This window comes from Sarcophilus harrisii, chromosome 3, assembly GCF_902635505.1.
Source record: "Sarcophilus harrisii chromosome 3, mSarHar1.11, whole genome shotgun sequence".
Lineage (NCBI taxonomy): Eukaryota > Metazoa > Chordata > Mammalia > Dasyuromorphia > Dasyuridae > Sarcophilus > Sarcophilus harrisii.
This window is the reverse complement of record NC_045428.1, coordinates 304,006,771-304,030,859: the sequence shown is the minus strand read 5'-3', so window position 1 is coordinate 304,030,859 and position 24,089 is coordinate 304,006,771. Positions and strand designations below refer to the sequence as shown.

The window sequence follows — 24,089 nt, the reverse complement described above, 5'->3', positions numbered from 1 at the left end:
GGGAAAGGAAATAAATGCTTATTTATGAAAAATGATTTAAAAATGTCACCATGCAGGAATATGCAAAGCACAACTTTTCTTCCCATTAGATTATCTGCAAACTAGGTGGTCTTCTTTACTATCTCCTAGAAAGTATTTCCACATCCCCATCATTGCTCATGGTCCCCAGAATATCACAAGTCTCTTTAAATAATATCTATGCTCCAGACATGAGAGTTTTGTTTGAAAAAAATCCTGAACACCATAGTATTGGGGAAATTTTTTGCTTATTACATAAAGTGTGTATTACTGTTAAAGTAGATTGTTTGGGAAAAAAAGGACAGGTGAGAATCCCTTTTCTCTGTAGCTATAGAATTTTTTATTTCACACTCATGAGATTCAATAGGTGATAATCCACACTACATCAACATTATAGCATCAGAGAATTTTAGCACTGGGAAGGACCTTAGGGATGATTCTCCATTCTAGGATCACATAATTTGCAACCTGAAAGTAGTAAAATGCTTACAGACAAGAATTTGAGAAAATAGAGAGCTGTAAATTTTATCCAAGGTTGTTATTACAGAATGAACTCATTCAGCCCTCAAGCACAACATATTCACTTTGTTCCCCAAGTGGGTAATGATCCCTGTATGCGAGACATTTTAATGGTAGAACAGCTTTCATGAATTTAAGTATCAAACTTATCCTCTGGTGGCCCCAGGATGATATAACTATTTGGATATTTTGGCCACATATCTATCACACCAATCAACTTTCAATTACCTTAGAAAATTAACTCTATATCCATCTCCCCCATCTCCACCTAAACATCTTTAATGTTCTATTCATCTCTTCATGTGCCTGGTATTCTGTACACAGGTTTCATGACCAATGGGATATGAAGACAAGGGTACATCCAGATATCATACTTTGTGAGCTATTTCTGTGTACATTCTTCAAGAAGGAATATGGAAGATACAATGCAGCAAACCTCAAACAATGCCACCAAAAAAATGACACATCATATTTTAACAGATGCTAAAGGACTGGAGCCTAGTGTAGCATTTCAGATTCAGCTATCTGTATGTAGTTAGATCATTGGCTGGTAAACACAAACAATATCAAATTTGAAGAAAAAGTAAACATGAAAAGACTTTTAAAAAATCATTTCATATCCAAACTACTTAAAGAAGCTGTTGATTCAAAAAAATGGGAAATGGGCAGAAACAGAAACATTGGTTGATAATGACCATTCCTTTAAATCATTTAATTAAAATAATAGTCATTAGGAGGAGTTGGCCAAAACAGTCCATAAACCACCTTGGCCATTTGGTCTTTTTGCCGACTTGACAAACCTGACAGCCAAGAGAAAGGTTCTCTTACTTTATGAGCCCACTTGTAAAATATGATTGAGGAAGATGACAGTATTATGAAATGTTATTACCTCATAAAACAGCAGGATGCAGTTGGAAAAAAATTAAGCCTGCAGAAAGTTTGTTAGAAACTTAGCCAGGCAAGAACAGCTAGATGGTGCAGTAGATGGAGCACCAGCCCTGGAGTTGTGAGGAACTGAGTTTAAATCTTACCTCAGAACTTAGCACTAGTTGTGTGTCTAGGCAAGTCACTTAATACCAACTGCTTCTTAAAAAAGTTAGAATAAGTTTGGATGAAATTGGAAGGATAAAACAAATTAATGAGAAATGGAACAGATTTATGGTGTTTCTAGAGTGGTCTATTCTATTACCTTAAAGCCCCCATGTACTATGTGAGAAAATTATAATGGCCTTTTTTCCCCTGAGGCAATTGGGGTTAAGTGACTTGCCCAGGGTCACATACATGGCCAGAAAGTGTTAAGTATCTGAGATCACATTTGAACTCAGGTCTTCCTGACTTGAAGGCTGGTGCTTTATCCACTGCGCTACCTAGCTGCCCCCTCTAATGGCCTTTTAAGAAAATGACATGGGAAAAGAAATTAAAATTTCAAAAAAATTTCAAAAATTTTTTTAAAAATTAAAAAATTGATGACATAGGGAAGTACAATTGGACCTAATAAAATACTTATTGAAAAATATGTGGATAATGGAAAAAGCAGTGTTTGGAGGCAGAAAACCTACATTTAAATCCTGGCACTGTTACTTAACTTTATATGTCCTTGAGGTAAGTCTTTTATTCTCCCTAGACCTTAATTACTTCATCTGTAAAGTGAGGGGGTTGGACTTTTTGGCTTCTAAATGTGAGAAGGGGCATAAAATAAAAATAAATAATTATAGCTAGTATTTATAATAGTACTTTAAGGTTTGCAAAGTGCTTTAGAAAAATTAATTTTATGCTCAAAACAATTCTGGGAAGTAGATGCTATTATAATCACTGTTTTACAAATGAAGAAACTGAGGCACATAATAAGTATTTGGGCAGGAAATGAACTCTGGTTATCTAGATTCCATGTCCAATTCATTCTCCGTACCACTTAAAGTGGAAGAAGAATAGTCAATGGTTAGTATATAATACCTATGTGTATTATTTTGTTGTGATGATGGTTGTTTATCCAGTCATTTCAGTCATGCCTGATTCTGTTACCCCATTTGGGGTTTTCTTGGTAAAGAAAACCTTCCTTCTTCCAGCTTATTTTTACTGAACAAGTCGGCCCTATGAAGGCCCACGGGATAGTAATGACATTGGACTATGAATCTTATAACTTTTTTTCCTGTTGTAAGCAAGAATAATATACTTTATGCCATTCAACTAGGGAGCCTAAGAGACGAAATGAAAATTTCTAGTAGATTTGGATTTTATGTTAATACTGGCAGGTCAGCAGAGAATGCAGTGCTGGGTTATTTGTTATCATTCAGAGAATCATGAATGAGGGCAGCTAGTTCAATTCATCCCTGAAGAGGAGTCACATTTACAGCATTCTTGATCACTGGCCACCTACTCTGTGCTTTATGATGGGTGAGCTACCCCCTCCCAAGACAGCCCACCCCACTTTTCCAAGGCTTTAATTATCAGCAAGTTTTTGCTTCTATTAAGTTGAAATCCCCCTCCCATGGACTATTTTTAATTCCGCAAAACAAATGAATCCTTTTCCTTCAGTGAGACCTGCAAACATTTGAATACAGCAAAACTGTGTCCCCCTAAGTAAGACTTCTCCAGCCTAAATACCCTCTGTTTCTTCAATCACTCCTTGTTTGGTGTGATCTTTAGCTCACTCCCCAGCTTGATCAACATTACCAATCACCCTTAAGTGTGATCACTTAAGTGTGATTTTCTTTCTTGTTGTTATAATCTTCACTTAATGCAAGCCATTAACCCATACTGCTTTTTTTTTGGCTATCATAGCTCACATTTATGGCTGGTTCATATTAAGCTTCTGATTCATTGAAACCCCAGGTCTTTTTCAGACAAACTGCTGTCTGACCACAGTTAAAATACAGTTAATGATAGTGAAACAAGGTCTAAAAACATCCTTGGATGAATCAAAAAGCATTTACTAAGTGCCTGCTATGTGGCAAGCTTTGTGCTGGGTGTTGGGAATAAATATGCAATAAACGAAACAATCTCTGCTCTCAAAGAGGTTAAATTCTTTTGGTTTTTCCATTCCAGAAATCATTTTAAAGTGCATACTTTATGCAAGGTACAGTGCTTGGTAATAAGAATTCAAAGTCAAAATAAACACAGTCTCTTTCCTCAAGAGCCTCATGTTCTTTTCAGAAGATCCACTATGTAAATAGATGATGATTTAAGAAGGAGAATGCACAAATAACTAGAGGGATAAGAAAAGACTTCTTGGGAAAGATGACACATGAGTGGAACCTTGAAGGAAGCTGGAGATTTAAGTGGCACTCATATTACCTTCCTTTTTAATTATGACTATATGTTCTCTGTCATTAAACATTATTTTAAAACCCTTGCAAGTTTTATAGATTCTATAATGAATGATGAATAGATTTTTACATGGACAGTTTTAGATAAAGTCTATTTAAATGTATAAAATCTAGATTTATTAATGAGTAGGGATGATTATTTACCTTGTGTAATATAGAATTTACATTTTAATGGGAAAATTTTAACCACTGGGATATAACTGGTCAGGGGAAGAAACCCAGTATTCCCTGAAGCTCAAAAATTCATTCAAGACAGCTTTAGATGTTAATAGAAAAACAATCAAATTATTATCAAATTATTAGCAAGAATGAATACTGGGATAGGTCTGCGTATCAACGCATCAATTCTTTATGTTGGCTCCTTTTGTGATTTACAATAATAGTCATCTAGTTGAGCTCATTCATTTTACAAAATAGGAAAATGAAACCTGGATATGTTTGCCCCAGTGTGGCTATTGCACATACTACAGGTTCTTGAGCCACTAGTGAGAGTTGAGTGCCAGGTGGAAATCTAAGGTGGATGAGCAGCCTTGAAAAGGGATCAGCAAGCCCTCCCCCTGGAGGTGCTAATCCTCCCCTCAAACACCATCATACATGATGCATTAAGAGACAGCATAATGTAGTCGATAAAAGTTCAGGACTTGGAATAAAGACCTCAGTTAAAAATGATTAACATTAATCATCAATTACCCTCTCCTAAACCTCAGCTTCCATGTTTGTTAAATGGGGATAATGATAGCTGAAGTAAGGATTACTGAAAGGCTCAAATGGGATAATGTAATCAGAGCATTTTGCAAACCTAAACCACTATTTTAGTGGAGGTTATTTCTATTATTCAAGGGCGCATGGGGTTTGTTTACTCTAGATTGGAGCATTCAGCCTTCTTTGTCTATATTTGTATATAACCCTATTGCAAAGAATGCAACTCCATTGAATTAGCCACATTGTTTGAATGACAAACATACAAAAAACAAAAAAAAACCTACATCATGGAGAACTCACATAGGGCAAGCACTCACAAGATGGTCAGAATAAGCAATGCAAGGACACTTTCAAAGTCTATCTTAAAATTTTTGGAATTGATTTGTGACATAGGAGACACTGGTACAGGGCTGCCCCAGCATGTTGTGCCCTCCTCAGAGAAAATGCTATTTAATTGAATTATCTTAATTACTTAATTTCCTTTCACATCATGAAATATAAAAAATAATTTTTATGTTGCTTAGCCCTAGATATCAAAACTATAGTCAGGGAGGCTCATCTTCTTGAATTCAAATCTTGCCTCAGACATTTAAGGGTTGGGAGACTGGGCAAGCCCTGATTACCTCAATTTCCTCATCTGTAAAATGAACTAGAGAAAGAAATAGCAAATTCCTTCATTATTATTCTATTATCTTTGCCAAGAAAACCTCAAATGGGGTCACAGAGAGTTAAACATGAATAATAACAATAAACCAGAAAAAGGAAATGTTTTTCTACATAATATAAATGGAGAAACTACAAATAAGAAGTACAAAATGAAGTCAAATTCTTATTCTGGAAAAAGGTGAGAGAGTGAAAATAAAAATTTCTTTCAGTTTCAGTATGGGTTACTGACACAACTATATGGTGACAAATAATGGAAAATGCTGTTGAATACTCAAACCTGAAGCTTCTATAGAGTTAAAGATGTTATAGAAAGAGCACTGGGCTTAGAATCAGAAGACCTGGATTCAAGTCCTTGCTCTCAAACTTAATAAATTTTGTCTTTTTGCAGAAATTAATTTGCCTCTGTGAGCCTTGGTCCTGGTTTGTAAAAAATGGATAATACTATGGACTATGGACTTCTCATTGTTACAGTGAGATAAGTGCTTTGTAAACTTTAACTAGGGACTGGTCTTTGGTGTAGGATAAGGAAAGTCCTTCTACCAATGTGAGCTGGCATCTTCTCTGTGAATCAAAGAGGTAGCTAGTTGATAAATGGAACAAAGTGATGAGTTTGGAATAAAAAAGACCTGAGTTTAAGTCCAGCCTCAGACTAGATGTGGAACCCTAAATCTTAAACTTCTGTATGCCTCAGTTTCTTCACCTGTAAAATGGGGATAATAATAGTACCATCTCCTCGAGTGATTAGGATGAAATGAAATAGTATTTGTAAATGGTTAGCATAGTGCAAGCACTTAATAAATGTATGTTTTTTTCTTCCTTCCTCTCCTCCTTTGTTCCTTTGTTCCTTCCCTTTTCCTTTCTTCCTTTCTTCCCTCCCTCCTTCCTTCCCTCTTTCCCTTCTTCCTTTCTTCCTTCTTTCTCTCCCTCCCGCTCTCCCTTCCTTCTTCCTTTCTCTCCTTCTTTTCCTTTCCTCCCTTTTTTTCCCCTCCCTCTGTCCTTTCTCTTCCTTTCTTCTTTTCTTCCTTCCTTCCTTGTCTGCTTGCTTCCATCCTTCTCTTCCTCCCTCCCTTCCTTTCCTCCTTCCCTCTGTTCTTTCTTTTCCTCTCTTCCTTTCTTCCCTCCTTCTTTTTGTTCCTCCCTCCTTTCCTCTCCTCCTTTATTTGTCTCTCCCATCCATCTCTAAGCTTCCTGTATGCATGGATTCCTATGCTTGAATCCTGGCCAGGGATAATAGGAAACAAAATTACTCTTTTGGTGATTGAAACTAACCCCTAAACAGGAGAGGAAATCCAATTTCTTTCCCTTTCAGCTCCTTTTGATGAAGGAATGAATTTGGAAAAAGGCAGAGGCCATGACTCAGGTAGAAGTAATTTTGAGTATTTTTATATTAAAGTGACCCATCAATTCAGGGAAATGGCCAGATTAGTTATGTGTAGCCACAGCTGTTAATAGATAATACTGACAACAAAAGCAAACAGCACTCTGGACAAATTGCAATGTCAATAATGGATCAGATGAATTTTATAGAAAGTTGGCTATTTCTGGGATAATGGATTGAATGGGTTAACTTGGAGGCCTAAAAGAGTGAATGCCCTTTTCTAAACAGCACAGTTGCTATCAGAAGGTCTTAGGTTCCTGAGAAGAATAAAATACATTATCTGTGGTCCTATGGCCTTTGCCTTCTTAAGGTAATAAATTACTTCAAAAGTAGGAAAGAGATACTGAATCTGGGCCCTTGGGATTTCTCTTCACATGTTAAACAACAACCTTCTCAGTAGCTCTGTACATGAGGAAAAGAAGTAATGGAAGCAAATTGAATTCTGCGAAGTCATACAATATTAGCTGGGGGGCTTACATAGCAAGAGTTTATTTCATAAACATTTACTTATGTCCTCATACACTGTACTAAGGCCTAAGAGAAGATGTAAAAATAAATAGGATCCTGCCCTTGCCCACAAGGAGTCTGTGATAAGAATGCCTCTTGTAGCCCAGTAGCTGAGATTAAATAAAGAGGGTACACTAAGTAGTGTTGGTATAATGTTTGACAAATCAGTGGGGAGGGGGTGATATAAGGTTGAAGGAGGAGTACTCTGGGTGGAAAAGTAGCCAGCTGGACAGGATTTCTCCAAGATCCTATTATCTACTTTGGAAGAATAGCACCCCCAAGTCTTTTTGATCATAAAAGTGCTAAAAAATATATATAGCCTTCTCCATTCCTCCTCTACTCAATACCCCTAACCTACTACACACACACACACACACACACACACACACACACACACACACACAAAAAAATAGAGGCAAAAGTAGTTAGGAAATGGAGTAAGACACTCAATAGAGACTTATCTTTGTATTCCAGGACTCTTATCTGTAAAATTTTGTTGTTTAGTTATTTCAGACTCTTCATGACCATTTAAGGTTTTCTTGGTAAAGCTACGAGAGTGATTTACTATTTTCTTTTCTAGGTCATTTTACAGGTGAGAAAACTGAAGCAAACCAGGTTAAGTGACTAGTTTAGGGTTACACAATTAGTAAGTGTCTGAGGCCAGATGAACTCACTAAGATGAGTCTTCCTGACTTTAGGCTCTATCTACTGTACCATATAGCTACCCCTACCTATAAAATAGGAAACACTATCTACCTCACACAGCTGTAGTATGGTGTGGACTTATAAATATTATTATTAGAAAATTTCATCAGAAATGCAATACGGAAAAGAGAAATTTAGTGTGTTCCCTCCTCCCCTTCCATACCCTATTTCACCTTCAAGAGATGACTAGAAAATATCTAGAGACGTAAGAAAGGAGACAAAATACTGACATTTAAAGGTTCTCCTCTCTTTCTTCCTCCCTCCCTCTATCCACCTATAACAATATTACACAATCTGTTCAATGGTTTGGAATTACTCAAGTCAGAAATAGGAATGGGGAGCGGATAAAAGAAAAAGGACAATAAATGAGAACCGAGGCAGGTATAACTGGTGTTTGTTTGTTTGTTTAAAACTGAGAGAATTGCGCTGAGGATTTTCTTTTTTATCTTCAATTTTTTTTTGTTGATATATTTTGTTTTTTACATTGAGAGTTTTCTCAATAATAATCTAGAATATCTATCACAGAGGATTGCTATCATGACCGAATGAAATAATATATGTAAAGCACTTTGCAAACCTTAAAGTGTTATAAAAAATGTCAGGTAGTATCATTATTTATACTTCTGGAACATTCTATAAGCCCGGGTAAAGTACTTCAAACTTCAAGAATGATCTAGGGAGATTTCTGGAAAGGTTGAATTCCCTTTTACCTCTCTTCATGTGAAGGGCTTCATTCTTGTGAATGATTGTTATGATTCTATTACAGCTAAATTTCTACTGGCAAAGAAGCTCTCTATTTGGACAGTGCTATGCATTTATTTTTGAGCTAACACTTCCCTGAAGTAATCACCCCCACCTTGCCCACACTTTATTTGCCGTTGTCAGTAGACCACTCATGGCTTACTTATATTCATTACATACCTCCCTGGAGAATCCACTCCACAGAATTTTCTCCTCATTGATGAAAAGCCGTTCACCCTTCTTGGCATAAACATTGTAATGCCCAACCTCCTTAAAAACGATGGAGCCATCCTCTGGGGAGAGATGCCAGTTGATGATTGAATAGTTGCCCACCAGGTCCCCAAACTCATCAAAATCCACTTGCTCGCCCATATTGTTGGTGAAGTTTAAGTGCCGCAGGTGTTTTAAAACCTAAGAAAGAGCAGAGGACATTGTGAGTGTAAATGCCAGCCCAAAGAGTGGCTTCCTTTGTTAAACTCTTGGGGTTTGGGATTGGGGTCACCCCTTCAGGTCATAAGAGGAAATCGGTCAAACCACTGAGTAAGTAGGCTGGCTAGCCTAAGAATTCTGCCATCATTGGTATGATGAAGAAGGGAGCATTGATTTTTCTGCTCCCAGTAACATGGAGACATGCATATTGGTGGAGAGGGTCAGAACTTGTGGTTACTGCCATTGTTGATACCTTTTTTTTTTCTTTTCAATTTAATAGCCTTTTATTTACAGGTTATATACATGGGTAACTTTACAGCATTAACAATTGCCGAACCTCTTGTTCCAATTTTTCACCTCCTACTCCCCACCCCCTCCCCCAGATGGCAGGATGACCAGTAGATGTTAAATATATTAAAATATAAATTAGATACACAATAAGTATACATGACCAAAACGTTATTTTACTGTACAAAAAGAATCAGACTCTGAAATATTGTACAATTAGCTTGTGAAGGAAATCAAAAATGCAGGTGGGCATAAAAAGAGGGATTGGGAATTCAATGTAATGGTTTTTAGTCATCTCTCAGAGTTCTTTCTCTGGGCGTAGCTGGTTCAGTTCATTACTGCTCCACTGGAAATGATTTGGTTGATCTCATTGCTGAGGATGGCCAGGTCCATCAGAACTGGTCATCATATATATTCCATAATATTCATATACCACAATTTATTCAGCCATTCTCCAACTGATAGGCATCCATTCAGTTTCCAGTTTCTAGCCACTACAAAAAGGGCTGCCACAAACATTCGTGCACATATAGGTCCCTTTCCCTTCTTTATAATCTCTTTGGGATATAAGCCCAGTAGTAACACTGCTGGATCAAAGGCTATGCACAGTTTGATAACTTTTTGAGCATAGTTCCAAACTACTCTCCAGAATGGTTGGATTCGTTCACAACTCCACCAACAATGCATGTTGATACCTTTTTGAGAATTAGTGTGATAGTGTGGAAGGAATATTGGATTTGGAGTGAGAAGTCTGCAAATCTAATCCTGGTTTTACCATTTATTGCCTGTGTTACCTGGAAAAACTAACTAACCTCTCTGAGCTTCAGTTTCCCGTTTTATAATGTGAAAGGATTGGATTAAATGACTCTAAAGTATTTTCCATCTCTGAATCTATGATCTCCATAGTTGGTATTTCTCTAACATTGAGCTGTTAATCACAAACAAGTAGAGTTAAGACAGTGGGTGTGGAATGAAAGGGGCAAGATTGAAATTTATTGACTCATAGCTTGATGAAATGGAATCAGAAGAATTGGGCTTGAATCTCATCTAATAAGCTACTTTTTGTTTAACTTTGTTAAGTCACTTAATTCCTCTTTTCCTTAGTTTCTTCATCTGCAAAATGGGGAATTGGACCTGATAATGATGATGATAATGATAATAAAAACTAACATTTGTATAGTGCTTGAAGATTTGCATAGCATTTTGCCATTTCTATCTTGATCCTCACAAAATTCTGTCTGGTAGGTATAATTATTATCCTCATAAGACTTGCTCAAGGTCACATAACTAGTAAATATCTGAAGTAGTATTTGAATTTAGATCTTCTCAACTCCAAGTATAACACTCTATCCGCTATGCCACCCAAATGATATCTAACGTTCCTTCCTGGATTTAAATATATGATTATAATCTTTGATTTTGATAAATTCATAAATTTAGAGCTGGAAGACATCTTTTAAATTTTTTTGTTCTTAACAATATTAAATTTTTCCAAATACATGCAAAGATAGTTTTCAACATTCACCTCTGCAAAACCTTGTATTCCAAATTGTTCTCCCTCTCTCCTCTCTTTCTCAAGACAGCAAACAATCTGATATAATCCAAATATGTGCAATAAAATATATTTTAAAGTTCATTTGGTTTAATCCTTTAATTTTTATAGGCCCAGAGAAGGTAAGTGAATTTTTCAAAGCTACACAGTCAGTCAGTGAATAACAGAACTGGTATTTGAACTTAATTTGAACAGCAATTGAACATCCTCTGATTCCAAATCCAGAACTCTTTCCACTGTCTCAGGCTGAGTTAGGCATAGAGCATTGCTATTATCAGTAACTTGCCCTTGACTTCCAGAACCAACCAAGTTACTGATGGCAGTGATGGCTAATACCATTCTAAATATACATGGGATTTGGAGTCCAAAGTCCTGGATTTGGAGTCCAAAGTCCTGGATTTGAATCCCAGCTCTGACACTTACCAATGGTGTGACTTTCTTATTTCTTGGACTTGGTTTCTCTCTCCAAAATGAGGACATTGGCAAAAAGTTACAAAACTTTGTATATACTTTGATCTAGCAATATCATTACTAGGTCTATATGACAAAGATATCAAAGAAAGAGGAAAAGAACCCATAATAACCAAAAAAGGAGCTCTTTTTGGGGTGGCAGAGATCTAAAAACCTATTCTGATGATTTATTAATTGAGGAATGACTGAACAAGTTCTAGTAGATGAATGTGATGGAATACTATAGTGCTGTTAGAAATGAGGGAGGGGATGGTTTCAGAAAAACTTGGGAAAACTTACATGAACTATTGTAGATTGAAGTGTATTGAACCAGGAAAACAATTTACATAATGACATTAATCTTGCAATAAATGAACAACTTTGAAATTCTTAAGAACTCTGATCAACAAAATGAACAACCATGATATCAGAGGACCGATGATAAAGCACACTATCTACCTCCCAACAGAGAGACAATGATTGAAATGCAGAATGAGACATATTTTTTAATGTGTCTAATCCAATTTAATTTTAATTTTCTTGACTATGCATATTTTAATAAGCATTTTTTAGGAATGGAGAGAAAGAGGGAGAATAAATGAATGCTTACTATTTTTATGATAAAATTAATACACTGACTAGATGATCTTTCTATCTCTCATCTCTCAATTCTATGAGTCCTAGTCTGGTCATGGCAGTGGACACAACAGTAATTTTATCTCAGTGACCACCATTTATTTATTAGTTGCTCATTACACATTTGATATAGTCATAGGGATTTTATGGATACTTAAGAAAGGGATATAACATGGTGCAGAGGAAATTCTGAGTTTGAGAGTCTAATGCTTACAAAATATGTAACTATAGGCAATAGTTTACTTACCTTCTCTCTGAGGCATCATCTCAGGTGTCACTCCCTTTTAGGGTCTTGTTTCACCAATGATTTTGGTTTTGCAAGCCTCCCTTCTCTTTCCCCATATGCTTTCCAAACCACTTCCTTCGACACCCTCCTATCCCAAACCTGCTCTGGATGGAAAGTGGGCTGGGTGGGAAAAATTCACTAGCAGGAAGAGAACTCCCTTCCTTGGCTTGGTGTGGGAAGACTTTATCCTGGGATTCCTAGACTGGTAAAACCAAGGAAATTATGTTAAGTTTGCCTAGATTTCAGCAAAGCATTGAACAAAGCTTCTGTTGAAATTCTTGGGTAAAAGCAGAATATGGGTTAGACTATCATGTATTTTTAAGTGAGTGTGTAACCAGTTTGTTATCAGCATAAAAGATCTTTTTCTACCAATCAACATTTATTAAGTACCTATCAGGAAGATAATGCCATGACATTCAAATGAATTAGATTTAAGTGAGGAAAGGGTGTGTAAAGTCACTTTCCCCTCCAGAGCCATCTGGGTCCAGGGGCAAGAGTATAGATCAGGACAAGGAAGATGGCCCTGCATGCATTGGGAGACTAGTCTTTTTAAGCTAAGGTCTTTGATAGATCTCAGTTTTACTGAAGCAACGTGGAGCCGAGAGATAATCTCAGCCCTTAAAGAGCTTACAGTGGAGGAAATGGCATGAAAACAAATATATATACAATAAAATAAGAAATAATTAGCATATGGAAGGCACTAGAATCAAGAAGGGTTGGGATAGGCTTCCTGTAAAAGATATTTCTTAGTGGAAAACCCCAGGAATTTGACCTTGCTCTGCCCTGTCTTATTTTTGTTTACATTTTCATTAATGTCTTAAATAAAGGTACAGATGGCATGCTTGTCAATTTTTTATATGACATATAACTGGGAGAGATAGCTAACATATTGGATCCAAAAAGATCATAAGATCCTAGAATATTGGGTTGAACCTGATTAGATGAAATTCATCATGGCTTAATGAGAACTCTTAACTTTGGGTTCTAAAAATCTTCTTCATGATGGGGGCAACATAGCTGGATAGTTTGTAGGGAAAAAATTGTGGTTTTAGTGCATTGTAAAATGAGCATGAATCAACAATGGAATGTCAGCAAAAAAAAATTAGTGAATGTAATCTTGTGCTGAGTAAGGAAAGTAATATTCTCACTGTTCTCTGCATTGGACACACTATATGTGAAGTAGTATGCTCAGATCTGGGTACTATACAGATAAGGAAACTGAGGTCCAAGATAGACAGATACCTTTCCCAAACATATACAGATAGTATCAATGAGTTTACAATCATGCATGTGTGTATTTGTGTGTGTTCACATCTGTGAGTTGTGTGTCAGCTCCTATGTACATAGACATAAGTATGTAACCAGGGTAGCTGCAACCTTTGTTACTTTGTAAGTTTGCAAACTTTGTCTTCCTGCCAAAGAGAAACACAGCAGAGGTGGAAGCTGCAGGTAAAGCCCAATTACAATTAAATTCAAATTTAAAGTAATTTTAAGGAGAAAATACTAACAAGGTGGTTAGAAAGTGGGAGTGATAAGGAAAGTCCTTAGGTAGGAGATGAAGAAATTGAAGAAAATAAGGAATTCTGAGAGGCAGAAGCCAGAAGAATGCTTTTTCTTCTTTTATTTAGAAATTGTTTTCTTTAGCCAATAGCACTAAATTATTATAGAGAAAGGTGTTTTCAGAGGAATATGAACACACTGTTGATTTAAACAGCATCTTAACAGTTCAGTGCTTTTCTGTTGTTAAAGGAAATTGTTTATCTTATATTTCAATTTACTTTGTAATAAAAAGTTGTTAGAGTATGATGACTCATTTCTCTCCTCTTTCTTTATGCCCTTTCCTCCTACAAAGTCTGTCTCTAATTTATACGCTCACGACAGCTTGAGGGAAATCTTTATTTTTTTATTTTTTGTTGAGGCATTGGGGTTAAGTGACTTGTCCAGGTCCCACAGCTAGGAAACGTTGAGTGTCTGAAGCCAGATTTGAATTCAGGTCCTCTTGACAGGGCTGGTGCTCTATCCACTGCACCACCTAGCTGCCCCAATAAGAATCTTAAAGCTGACATCTCATTACAAGATCCTAGAGTTGTGGGAAGGCATTTAGAGAATGTTGAGTACATTGCCCTTATTATACAACCAAGGAAAATGAAACCCATAGAAGAAAGTGACTCAATTAGTAAGTATATAGACTAAATATTATTTATTAGTTGAAGCACTAAGAATGCAAAAATGAAAAATGGCAATTGCTGGCTTCATAGACTTTACAATTTAATTTTAAAAATTTACTTTAACTTATGGAATAAATAAGCATTTCTAAAACATAATATATAAAAATGATGATTGAACATGAAATTGCAAATCTACTTTGTGCAACTTGTTATTTTTAAAAAATATATATTGTCAAAATATTAGGAGATACTCTGTTTTCCAGAGTTAAGACTAAGCAAGCAGGCTGGGCCCTGAACTTAGCATAACAACAATCCTTTGTGTTCACCCTCTGGATGATCTCAGCCACAGCAAAATACCAGAATTGTTTCATATAATTATTGTATTTCTTTGATCAGCACCATGTATTTTCTAGATAGAACAAGTTCTGGTCATAGACCCCTGCTAAGAATCAAACCTTAACCCTTATTGTCAGGGTTATAGCTCACTATACAACTATTGGTATAAGTACTGAGATCTCCCCACAGTGCCTCGAGTCCCCCCAAAAGGGCAAGGCTCCAGTACATGTGTTGCTGTTGGCAAGCTATTTCCCTTAACTTGAAAATTAAACTTCTGTTTGATTCCTGACTTTCCTGTCTCTAGTCTGTTCTATTTTGCTCCAGCTCTATTAGAGGCTCGTTTCATCTAGGTGACAATATAGTAAAGTTATCATGTAAATATTACTATGATACACTTATTAAATGCCAAAGAGCACAGTGATTAGACAGCTGAACTTTAGTAGGTATGTGATCCTAAGCAAGTCATTTCACTTATGTCTTCCTGTTTCCTCAATTGCAAAATAGTACCTATATCCTAGGATTGTTGTGACTATTTATAAAGCTGTTAGCACAGTAATTGACACATAATAGGAAAATATATTCCTTTCTCTTCCTTGCTCAGGGAAATACAAAGTTTACATCAGAGAAGGTATTTCCACTCTAGGAGTTCACACTTTATAGGCAAATATCATACAGATGCAATGAATGGCAATACTGGTAATAGAGGGGTCAAATATGATAATATATGTAAAACCATAATTTAATGTTTCTGGATGTCAGCTACTCTATTTTCTCATCTGTAAAATGAAGGAAATGGACTAGATACTTTATAAGAGTCCCTTCTGTGACTACAGGGACATTGGGATATGTAATGACATACCTTGCTTTTAGATGCCCATTGTAGAGGGTTTCTATTATCTTGTTGTTAAATCATTTCAATTGTTTGCCAACTCTCTGTGACCCCATTTGGGATTTTCTTGGCAAAGACAGTGGTTTGCCATTTCTTTCTCTTGCTCATTTTACAGATGTGGAAACTGAGAGATGAGGAAACACAAACAGTGTTAAGTGACTTGGCCAGGGTCACACAGCTAGTAAGTATCTGAGGCTGGATTTGAATTCAGGAAGATGTCTTCTTGCCTCTAACTAGGAGAAGAGAGAGTGCTTTATTTATGGTGCCACTTTTACTGAGATTGAAAAGTTCAGCATTTCACAACTTATAAAATATATGAGAACTTTATCTAAAATGAAAGATTCATGAGACTGTTACTCAGCTAATCCTACTTGGGGAAACTGTATTTTCCAGTCTGTCCTTCTCCTGATGTTCAATGTGAGAATTTGTTTTGGTTGACTGTGCCTATGTCTTACAAGGACTTTTCTTTATGGAAGGAAGATTAAAGTAAAGGTAAATTTTCACTAACAACTTAAAAAATTAAAATTAAATTTAAAAATGAAAAGGCTGATTCATGCGCTCTAAGTCACACAAAGCTGGGTATTATCAGGGGGATAATTTTATTTATTGCAAATTTAATTGCTGAGAGAACCAGAATATTTATGTACTTGAATCTGAATTAATGCTGTTTAGAGATTATACAGAACTTGTTGATCAGAGAGAGATGGATGGTCCTAAGGGACTTTTTTCTCAAGCTTTGGTCTTCTGGTAAGTCATTTGCCTTCATTATATGTTTACCTATGCAAGACAACTGGTACCACCCAGCTAGGGCAGCCTTTTCTCCAATCTATATGTGGGATATCTTGTGAATAAGTTTCAATCTATCCCCTTTTTTCATGTCCAATATTACAATAGCTAAATGGTATAAATGGATAGGGTGCTGGTGAGAGGAAGCTCAGAGTTCAAATCCTGCTTCTAAAACTTAGCTTGCAACTCTGAGGAATTCACTTAACCTTTCAGTCTTGGTTTCTTCAGCTTTAAAACAGGGTTACCTATAAGTTTTGTTGTGAGGATCAAATGAAAAAATATATGTGAAACACTTTGCAAATTTAAAAGTGCTATACAAAATGGTCATTATTATTATTATTATTATTCCAAGGAACTTTCTCATTATTTCTGGTTACTTCATCCTCATTTCATCCACATTCCAAAACCTTGTAATTATATATTCACACACATACATATATACAGATACATATGTGTGTATATATAGATATCACATGCATATGCATGTGTATGTATATGTAGGCATACACATATGTATACATAGATAGACAGACATTAACACACATACTAATTTTCTTTAGAAGGCTGTCTTAGTTACTTATGGGAGGACCTGTGGTCCATGCTGAATGTACTATGAATTTCTGTTCTCATGGATCAAAGAGTTGTCCTTTCTTTCATTCCTGCCTGTCTACTTGGCAGGATGCTAATTACCATTGCCCAGAACTCTTTACAACCTTCCATTTGTTCTTCATTCCCCATAGTACCTAGTAAAATCTTCTGAATACAGTAGAGATTTGAAAACTGGCTAAATAACCTGCCTACATCTGCTTTAGCAAGAGCTGTCTACTGATGCGATACTTCCCCAAAGTATAACCCAAAACACTTGACAAAAGTCATTACAATTTTCTAATTAAACCAGAGTCTGCTTCTCTTACACAGACGTAAAGGGAAAGCAATGATTTTTGGTGCCTGGAGGAAAACAGGATAACAAATTCATTGTCTTCTTTCCCATCCTTTCCCCTGATTTCCTTCAAAATTTTAAAGAAAAGGTCCACAAATGTAATTTTTAAAGGGCAGTAGTAAAAAAATAAGCCTGGAAAAAATAGGTGGACTTTTACCTAAGGAGAAATTTTTTTATTTTGACAGTGACATGGAGAATGGATCAGTTGAGAGAGTCCTTATAATGACAAAATCACAGAACTTTGATGCATTGTAAATTGCATCTCTTATATATCCTTCTTCCATTTCACTATTCCTCATTTTCCTTGTAGCTGTGAGTCACAGATTACTCATGTTTATAGAACTTTGAACTTTACAAAATATTTCCCCAACTTGTGAGGTAGGTAGGCAAATATTGATCCATTTTATAGATGAGGAAACTGATCTCCAGTCCAAGTATATTTAGTAGATGTTAGAACTGGACTCAAATCCAGATTTTTTGACTAGAATTCAGTGTTTTTCCTACCATATCATTGATTGTCCTCCCATCACTGAGTTTACTAGGTATCCCTCATATTAATTCCTTTTTGGTTGCCCAGTATACTAGCTCAACCATTATATTATTTGGGTATCTAGCTTTAGCAAAAGAAGCATTTTGTTTTAGATGTACACAGACAGGGACTAAGTTCATTTATCACTTTACATCATTAAAAAAAACTCTTCCAGGTTTTTAAGCCAAAATCTCCCTCTATAATCTGATCTTATGTGAAGACTGACTGAAGGAACAGAGACTGTTTAGCCTAGAGAAGACTTGGAGGTAGGGTGGGACATGCTAGCTATCGTCCAAGTATTTGAAGGGCTCTCATATAGAAAAAGGATTCAGTTTGTTGTGGTTGATCTTGAACTAGAAGCAATGGATAAAAGTTAAAGAGACAAATTTATTTTTTCTTTTTTTTCTTTCTTTTTTTCTTTTTTTTTAAGAGGCAAATTTAAGGTTGATGCAAGAAAAGCTTCCTAATAGAACTTTTTAAAAGTAGAATAGACTATCTTGGGAAATAACGGGTTCCTCTTCTTTCTTTGAAGGTCTTCAAACAGACTGCATGATCACTACTTGAATATCTTATAGATAAAATTCTTATTTGGGTATGGATTTGACTAGAAGGCTACTATGGACCCTTTTCTGAGTGTTTAATGCTGAGATTGTCATCCTGTGACTGTTGAAATCCAGGAGGGTTTGTACCCAGTGATTCTGCTCCTTATGTCAGGTTTCCTAGCCAAATCTCACTTTCAAAAGAAATGAAGTTTTGTCTTTCAAATTTTCTACAATTAATATGCCTCACTCAATTATCAAGATAAAACAAGAGCTGAAATCAATTTTAGGCCAGGGATTTGGGATGTCGGTGGGAGTGGAAGAGAGTCTTCCTTTTTTTTTCTTGCAAAGGCATCATTTTTACTTCAGAAGTTGAATTCTCCAATAATACTAGATGATGACCAGTTGTGATGGACCTGGCCATCCTCAGCAATGAGATCAACCAAATCATTTCCAATGGAACAGTAATGAACTGAACCAGCTACACCCAGTGAAAGAACTCTGGGAGATGACTAAAAACCACTACATTGAATCCCCAATCCCTATATTTTTACCCACCTGCATTTTTGATTTCCTTCACAAGCTAATTGTACAATATTTCAGAGTCTGATTCTGTTTGTACAGCAAAATAACGGTTTGGTCATGTATACTTATTGTGTATCTAATTTATATTTTAATATATTTAACACCTACTGGTCATCCTGACATCTGGGGGAGGGGGTGGGGAGTAAGAGGGGAAAAATTGGAACAAGAGGTTTGGCAATTGTCAATGCTATAAAGTTACCCATGCATATAACCTATAAATAAAAGGTTATTAAAAAAAAAACAATGTCTTCTAATATTGTGTCAAGATGCTATAGTAAAATAAATTTTATTATAACTTTGAGATTAAAAAAAGAAGTTGAATTCTCAATAAAATAAAATAAACTTATTCAAATAGTTATCTTTATTCATCATTATTCATTTTAATCAATGTTGTCAAACAAGTAAAATTCTATCCCAGTGGGCTGCAAATTGACTCAGAAAATCACAAATTAACATTATTCATGTTATACTATATTTTTATTTTGTTAAATATTTCCCAATTATAGTTTGATCTGATTCATGCTACACTTGGGAGTTTTGTAGTCTGCAAGTTTGACATTTCTGATTTAAAGCTATTTGTTTTTTTTTTCTTTTCAAAATGTGTTTTGAACCTCATCAGCATTTTATGTAGCCTAAGTCCCCTTCAAACATGGATCCCCTGAAAATTATTTTATACTTGGTTCAGTTGAAAACCACAGCTCACCCATTCTGTCATTTCTCTTTTGATAGGTCACCTAGGGTATTTGTTAGTTCAAAGCCAAAGGCATTTAATTAAACAGTATAGCAAGATAAATAACAAGAAAAATTCCCACATACACAGAGGTACGCTCTCGCACAAATTCTCACGTCACCAATGGTAAGGCTTGGCACACAGAAAACCCTTAATAAATTCTTGTTGACTTGAGTAACTGCCTCCGACACTAATGTTTGCTGCATGCTATATTCTCCATCACACTCGCTAAAACGTTGCTGGTCCACTGCTGATTCTCTGCTACATAGCTCTTGGTTGCCACCTTCTGGCTTTTCCTAGAATAGCAGCAGCGAGGTATCCTTTCTCCATACCAAGAAAGTGCTCCTTTTTAGCTCTTTTGTGAGTCAAAGGTCTAACCCCCTCCAGTCAACCAGCAGAAGTCTTAGCTTAAGTCTATTTTTCAAACTCCACTTTTTTTTCTAAATCAACTGAATGCTATTATTTGAGAGCATAAATACAATCTACTTTTCTTAGGATCAGGTTCTAGAGTGAGAAGTCCGTTGTTGTCCTTTGTTCTCCAAGAGGACCAAAATGACATCATGATATTTGATCAGACCCGTAGGAGCTCGGAATGCTCTGCGGCAAGCCAGACACAAATAGTCCCTATGAACAATTGGGGTGCTTCTCTAATTTTGCACCCCTCGAGTTTCTTCTGAGCTAATTCAAGAGTGAGAAGGGACCACAAAAGCCTTCCAGTCCAATCCCTTTATATTAAAAGTAAGGAAACTGAAGTTCAGAGAGATTAAATGGTTTACACAGGGTCAGAGAAGTGAGAACTAGAAATCGGATTTGAACCAAACACTCCGGGAGAAGTGCTCCTTCCTTCTCCTTCTCAGCAGTCAGTCTTGGCAACTCCATAAGTGAATTCACTAGCTAGCTGTTTCCTAAATGCAACATTTGCTACCTACCATGCATTCTCTCAGACTACCCCACAGACAAACAATATTCCCTTTCACTCCCTACTTCCTGATCTCTGCTTCTCAAAATATTATTTTTTCTTTTTTTATTATAGTAAGTTTATTTTTAATACACATTCATGTTGGGAGAGAAAAATCAGAGCAAATGGGAAAAACCATGGGAGAGATTTTTAAAAAAGTTAAAATGGTAATTATGTTAAATGCATGAGGTTCAAGAGCAAGAACTGACACAGAAGAATTAGATGGGAGAAGAGGGCTGATAGTTCTGAAATCCTACTCACATTGGAAATATGTTACAGAGGAAATTAACTTTCCCTCTATGTAGAAATTACCATTTTAACTTTTTCTTACACAGTTTTTCTTTTCAGAGTCACATCATACTCAGCTCTATTCTAATCTCTTTTTTTAAACTGACTACTAATGACAATCTTAGACACACAGTTTACATCTCCATGCATAAACATAAACATTTTTTTCCTTATTGAGTCCCTTGAAATTAGTCTTTAATGTTGACTCATATATATCAGATTTTCTATTGAGTTCAGGCTTGTTTGCATGGAAATCCTGAAAATCTGAGAGTTCACTGAATGTCCTTTTTTCATTCATTATATATTAATTTGCTGGATATAATATTTTGGCCATAATCCTAGTTCTTTTGATTGTCAACATATAGTATTCTAGGACCTGCAGCCTTTTAGTATAGCCACTGATAGTTTTTTTTGTGTGTATGTGATTCTACTTGTAATTTCAGCATATTAGAATTGTTGTTGCTGTTACTTGTAAAATTTTCTCTTTAATCTGGATTTTTGAAATTCAGCAATGATGTTCCTCTATGTTTTCCTTGCAGGATCTCCTTCAGGTAGCAAATGTTTTCCCTTTTGTTTCCCCCTTTTGTTCTATCATTCCAAGACAATATTATTTAATTATTTCTTGTATTTTTGTATCAAAATTCTTTATTTGGTCATAGCTTTCAGGCAGTCCAATTATTCTAATGATTTTTCTTGTTGATACGTTCTTTAGATTTATTGTTTTTCTTATGAGATGCCTCACATTGTCTTTTATTTTTTCATTCTTTATATTTTATTTTATTTCATGATCTCATAACTTTACTGGCTTCCTCTTGCCCAATTCTAATTTTTAAAGATATTCTGGATCTCCTTTTCTAGTTGGTTAACTTTCTTGTCATAATCTTTTTTGTTTGGATTGTTCTTTTTTTCTCCTCAATCTCATTTTATTTTAAAGTCTTTTTTTGAGTTTTTCTATGAATTCTTTTTGGGCAGGTAGCCATTTAACATTACTCTTTGGAGTAGAAAGGTTTTTTTTTTAAACTTTAGTATCGTCCTCTGAAGATTAACCCTGTACTTCCCTATTCCCATAGTAACTTTCTGCAGTTAAGTTCTTTCTTCTTGGCCTGATATTATTTTTTTAAAAATAAGAGTGTGTCATTGTAAGCAATCTAGTCCAGGGGTGGGGGTTTGCCTCTAGCTCCACATAAACTCTCCCCTCTACCCTGGAACCCCAAACCGAAAGCTTCATCCTCCTACAAGTGCCCACAGCCAGCGTTGTTCCTACCCCACTGTTTCTGCACTCACGGGCTCACCCAGGGCTAAATCTCAGTAGCACTGGTGGGCTGGATATTCCTAATCAGCAGAGATTCCTTTTGTCTTCCTGGACTCAGACCCCTATTCCCCTCCTGTAGCTGGGGCTAAGGCAATCTTGAACCCAGCTAGCTCCCTGTTTCGGCAGAACTACTCTAAAGATGTTTACATGTCACACAGGCTAAACCTCTATACTGGAATCTTTCTTTGGATCTTCTCCAGTTATCCTAGGAAGACTCCTGTCCTGCCCCAACTCTTATTTGTTTTTCATAGTTCTACATTTGCCCTGAGGTACAATTTTTTTTTGGGGGGGGAGGGAATACCTGGATAGCAAGGAATTTTCTGACCTCTTCAACCATTTTCCCAGAATCATCCCTGATCAGCTCCAGGGATTTTTAAAAAAATAAAACTGATCTCCTTCCTTCTATTTTTATCTGAAGATGACCTTACTTGAGGCCTAATCCTTGACCCTTGCCTTTTACCATGTCTGATTTGCAGAATTTTCCTGTTCCATCTGGAGAATTAGTCTCTGGTGGCTATGAGCTTGATGTATTTTTTTCCATGGACTCCTATTCAAGCCATTGAGTATCTCAAGTTATAGGTATAATAGGCAGTATTGCCCATAATAAAGACCTAAAGCTTTTTTAGCATTACTGGCTTGTCTATCTCTTCTGTGAAAACCATAGCAAACCAAATCCTACTGTAGCAGATGGGAAGAAATGGAATCTCTGTGGGGAGAAATTCCATACTCACATAAGAAAAAGATTAGCAACATTGATGTATTATAAATCATCTAACAAAGGATGATGAAACTATGAAATGCTAAATGCAACTGGGGAAGTGGCAAACTTGGACTTAGGTAATAATAATAGGGGACTTTAATTGCTGCAAAAATAAATTGGCTGAATGCCTCATTGGGAAATGAGGTAGAAGTCAGGTTTTAAGACAGAGAAAGGATTATTTCTTAGAATGAACTAATTTGAGCCAGCAAGTAGTTATTAAGGAGCCAATAATTTACTGTTAATGGAACTGTGAATTAGTCCAGCTGTCTCGGAAAGCAATTTGTATTTATGCTAAAGAAAAGAGACTAAAATATCCCAATTCTATGTCCACTAACTCACCAAGGTCAAAGACATAAAAAGGTTCCATCTAGACCAAAATGCCCACCATTTCCCTGTGTTATGTTGTCTTTCCCTATCATAATGTAAGCTCCTTGAGGGCAGAGAATGTGTTTGCTTTTCTATTTGTGTCCTTCCTTTCCCAGCCACTTCCCCCCTCCCCCCATATATGTCCTACTTAGCACATGCTTGGCAAACAATACAAGTTTAATAAAAGCTTTTTATACCTTCATTCATTCATTGACTCACTCAAGATAGTACCTCACTGGTCACAAAGTAAGTGCCCCTTGATTAGAGACACTTAAATTATAGCCCATGGATGTAAGACAATCCTACTGGCTTTGAGAAATGATGAGGAATTTGGAGAAGTATGAGAAGATATACTCTACACTAATAATATTTAAGAAACCCAATATAATTTTAGCTCAGTATTCCCTCTCTCTGAGGAGGACAGATTGAGCAACCTTTGGCACTAAATTCCTTTTTTTCCTCTTAGAAAGAATCAAAGTCTCCCTTGGGTAATGATAGGGAGAGGAAACACTAAAGATATTTATTCTTCCTTTCTTGTAAACCATATCCAGACAGTCATATTACATGAATAACTATTTCAGCATTTAGTGGGAATAGGCATCTTTGTGATGATGTGAATAGGGTACTGTAGAGTTCAAATCTAGCCCTAGATACTTATTAGCTGTGTGATCTTGGGCAAATCACTCACTTTTTCAGTTTC

The 24,089-nt window shown here is 36.1% G+C and overlaps 1 protein-coding gene across 1 annotated transcript in view; it reads right to left on the bottom strand.

Annotated features, from left to right (window-relative positions):
- Positions 1 to 24,089, bottom strand: part of CASR (calcium sensing receptor) — a 144,849-nt gene that overhangs the window by 17,504 nt on the left and 103,256 nt on the right. The window contains exon 5 of the mRNA XM_003763628.2: positions 8,743 to 8,973. Coding sequence (XP_003763676.1) covers positions 8,743 to 8,973 — 231 coding nt within the window. The remainder of the gene's footprint in view (positions 1 to 8,742; positions 8,974 to 24,089) is intronic.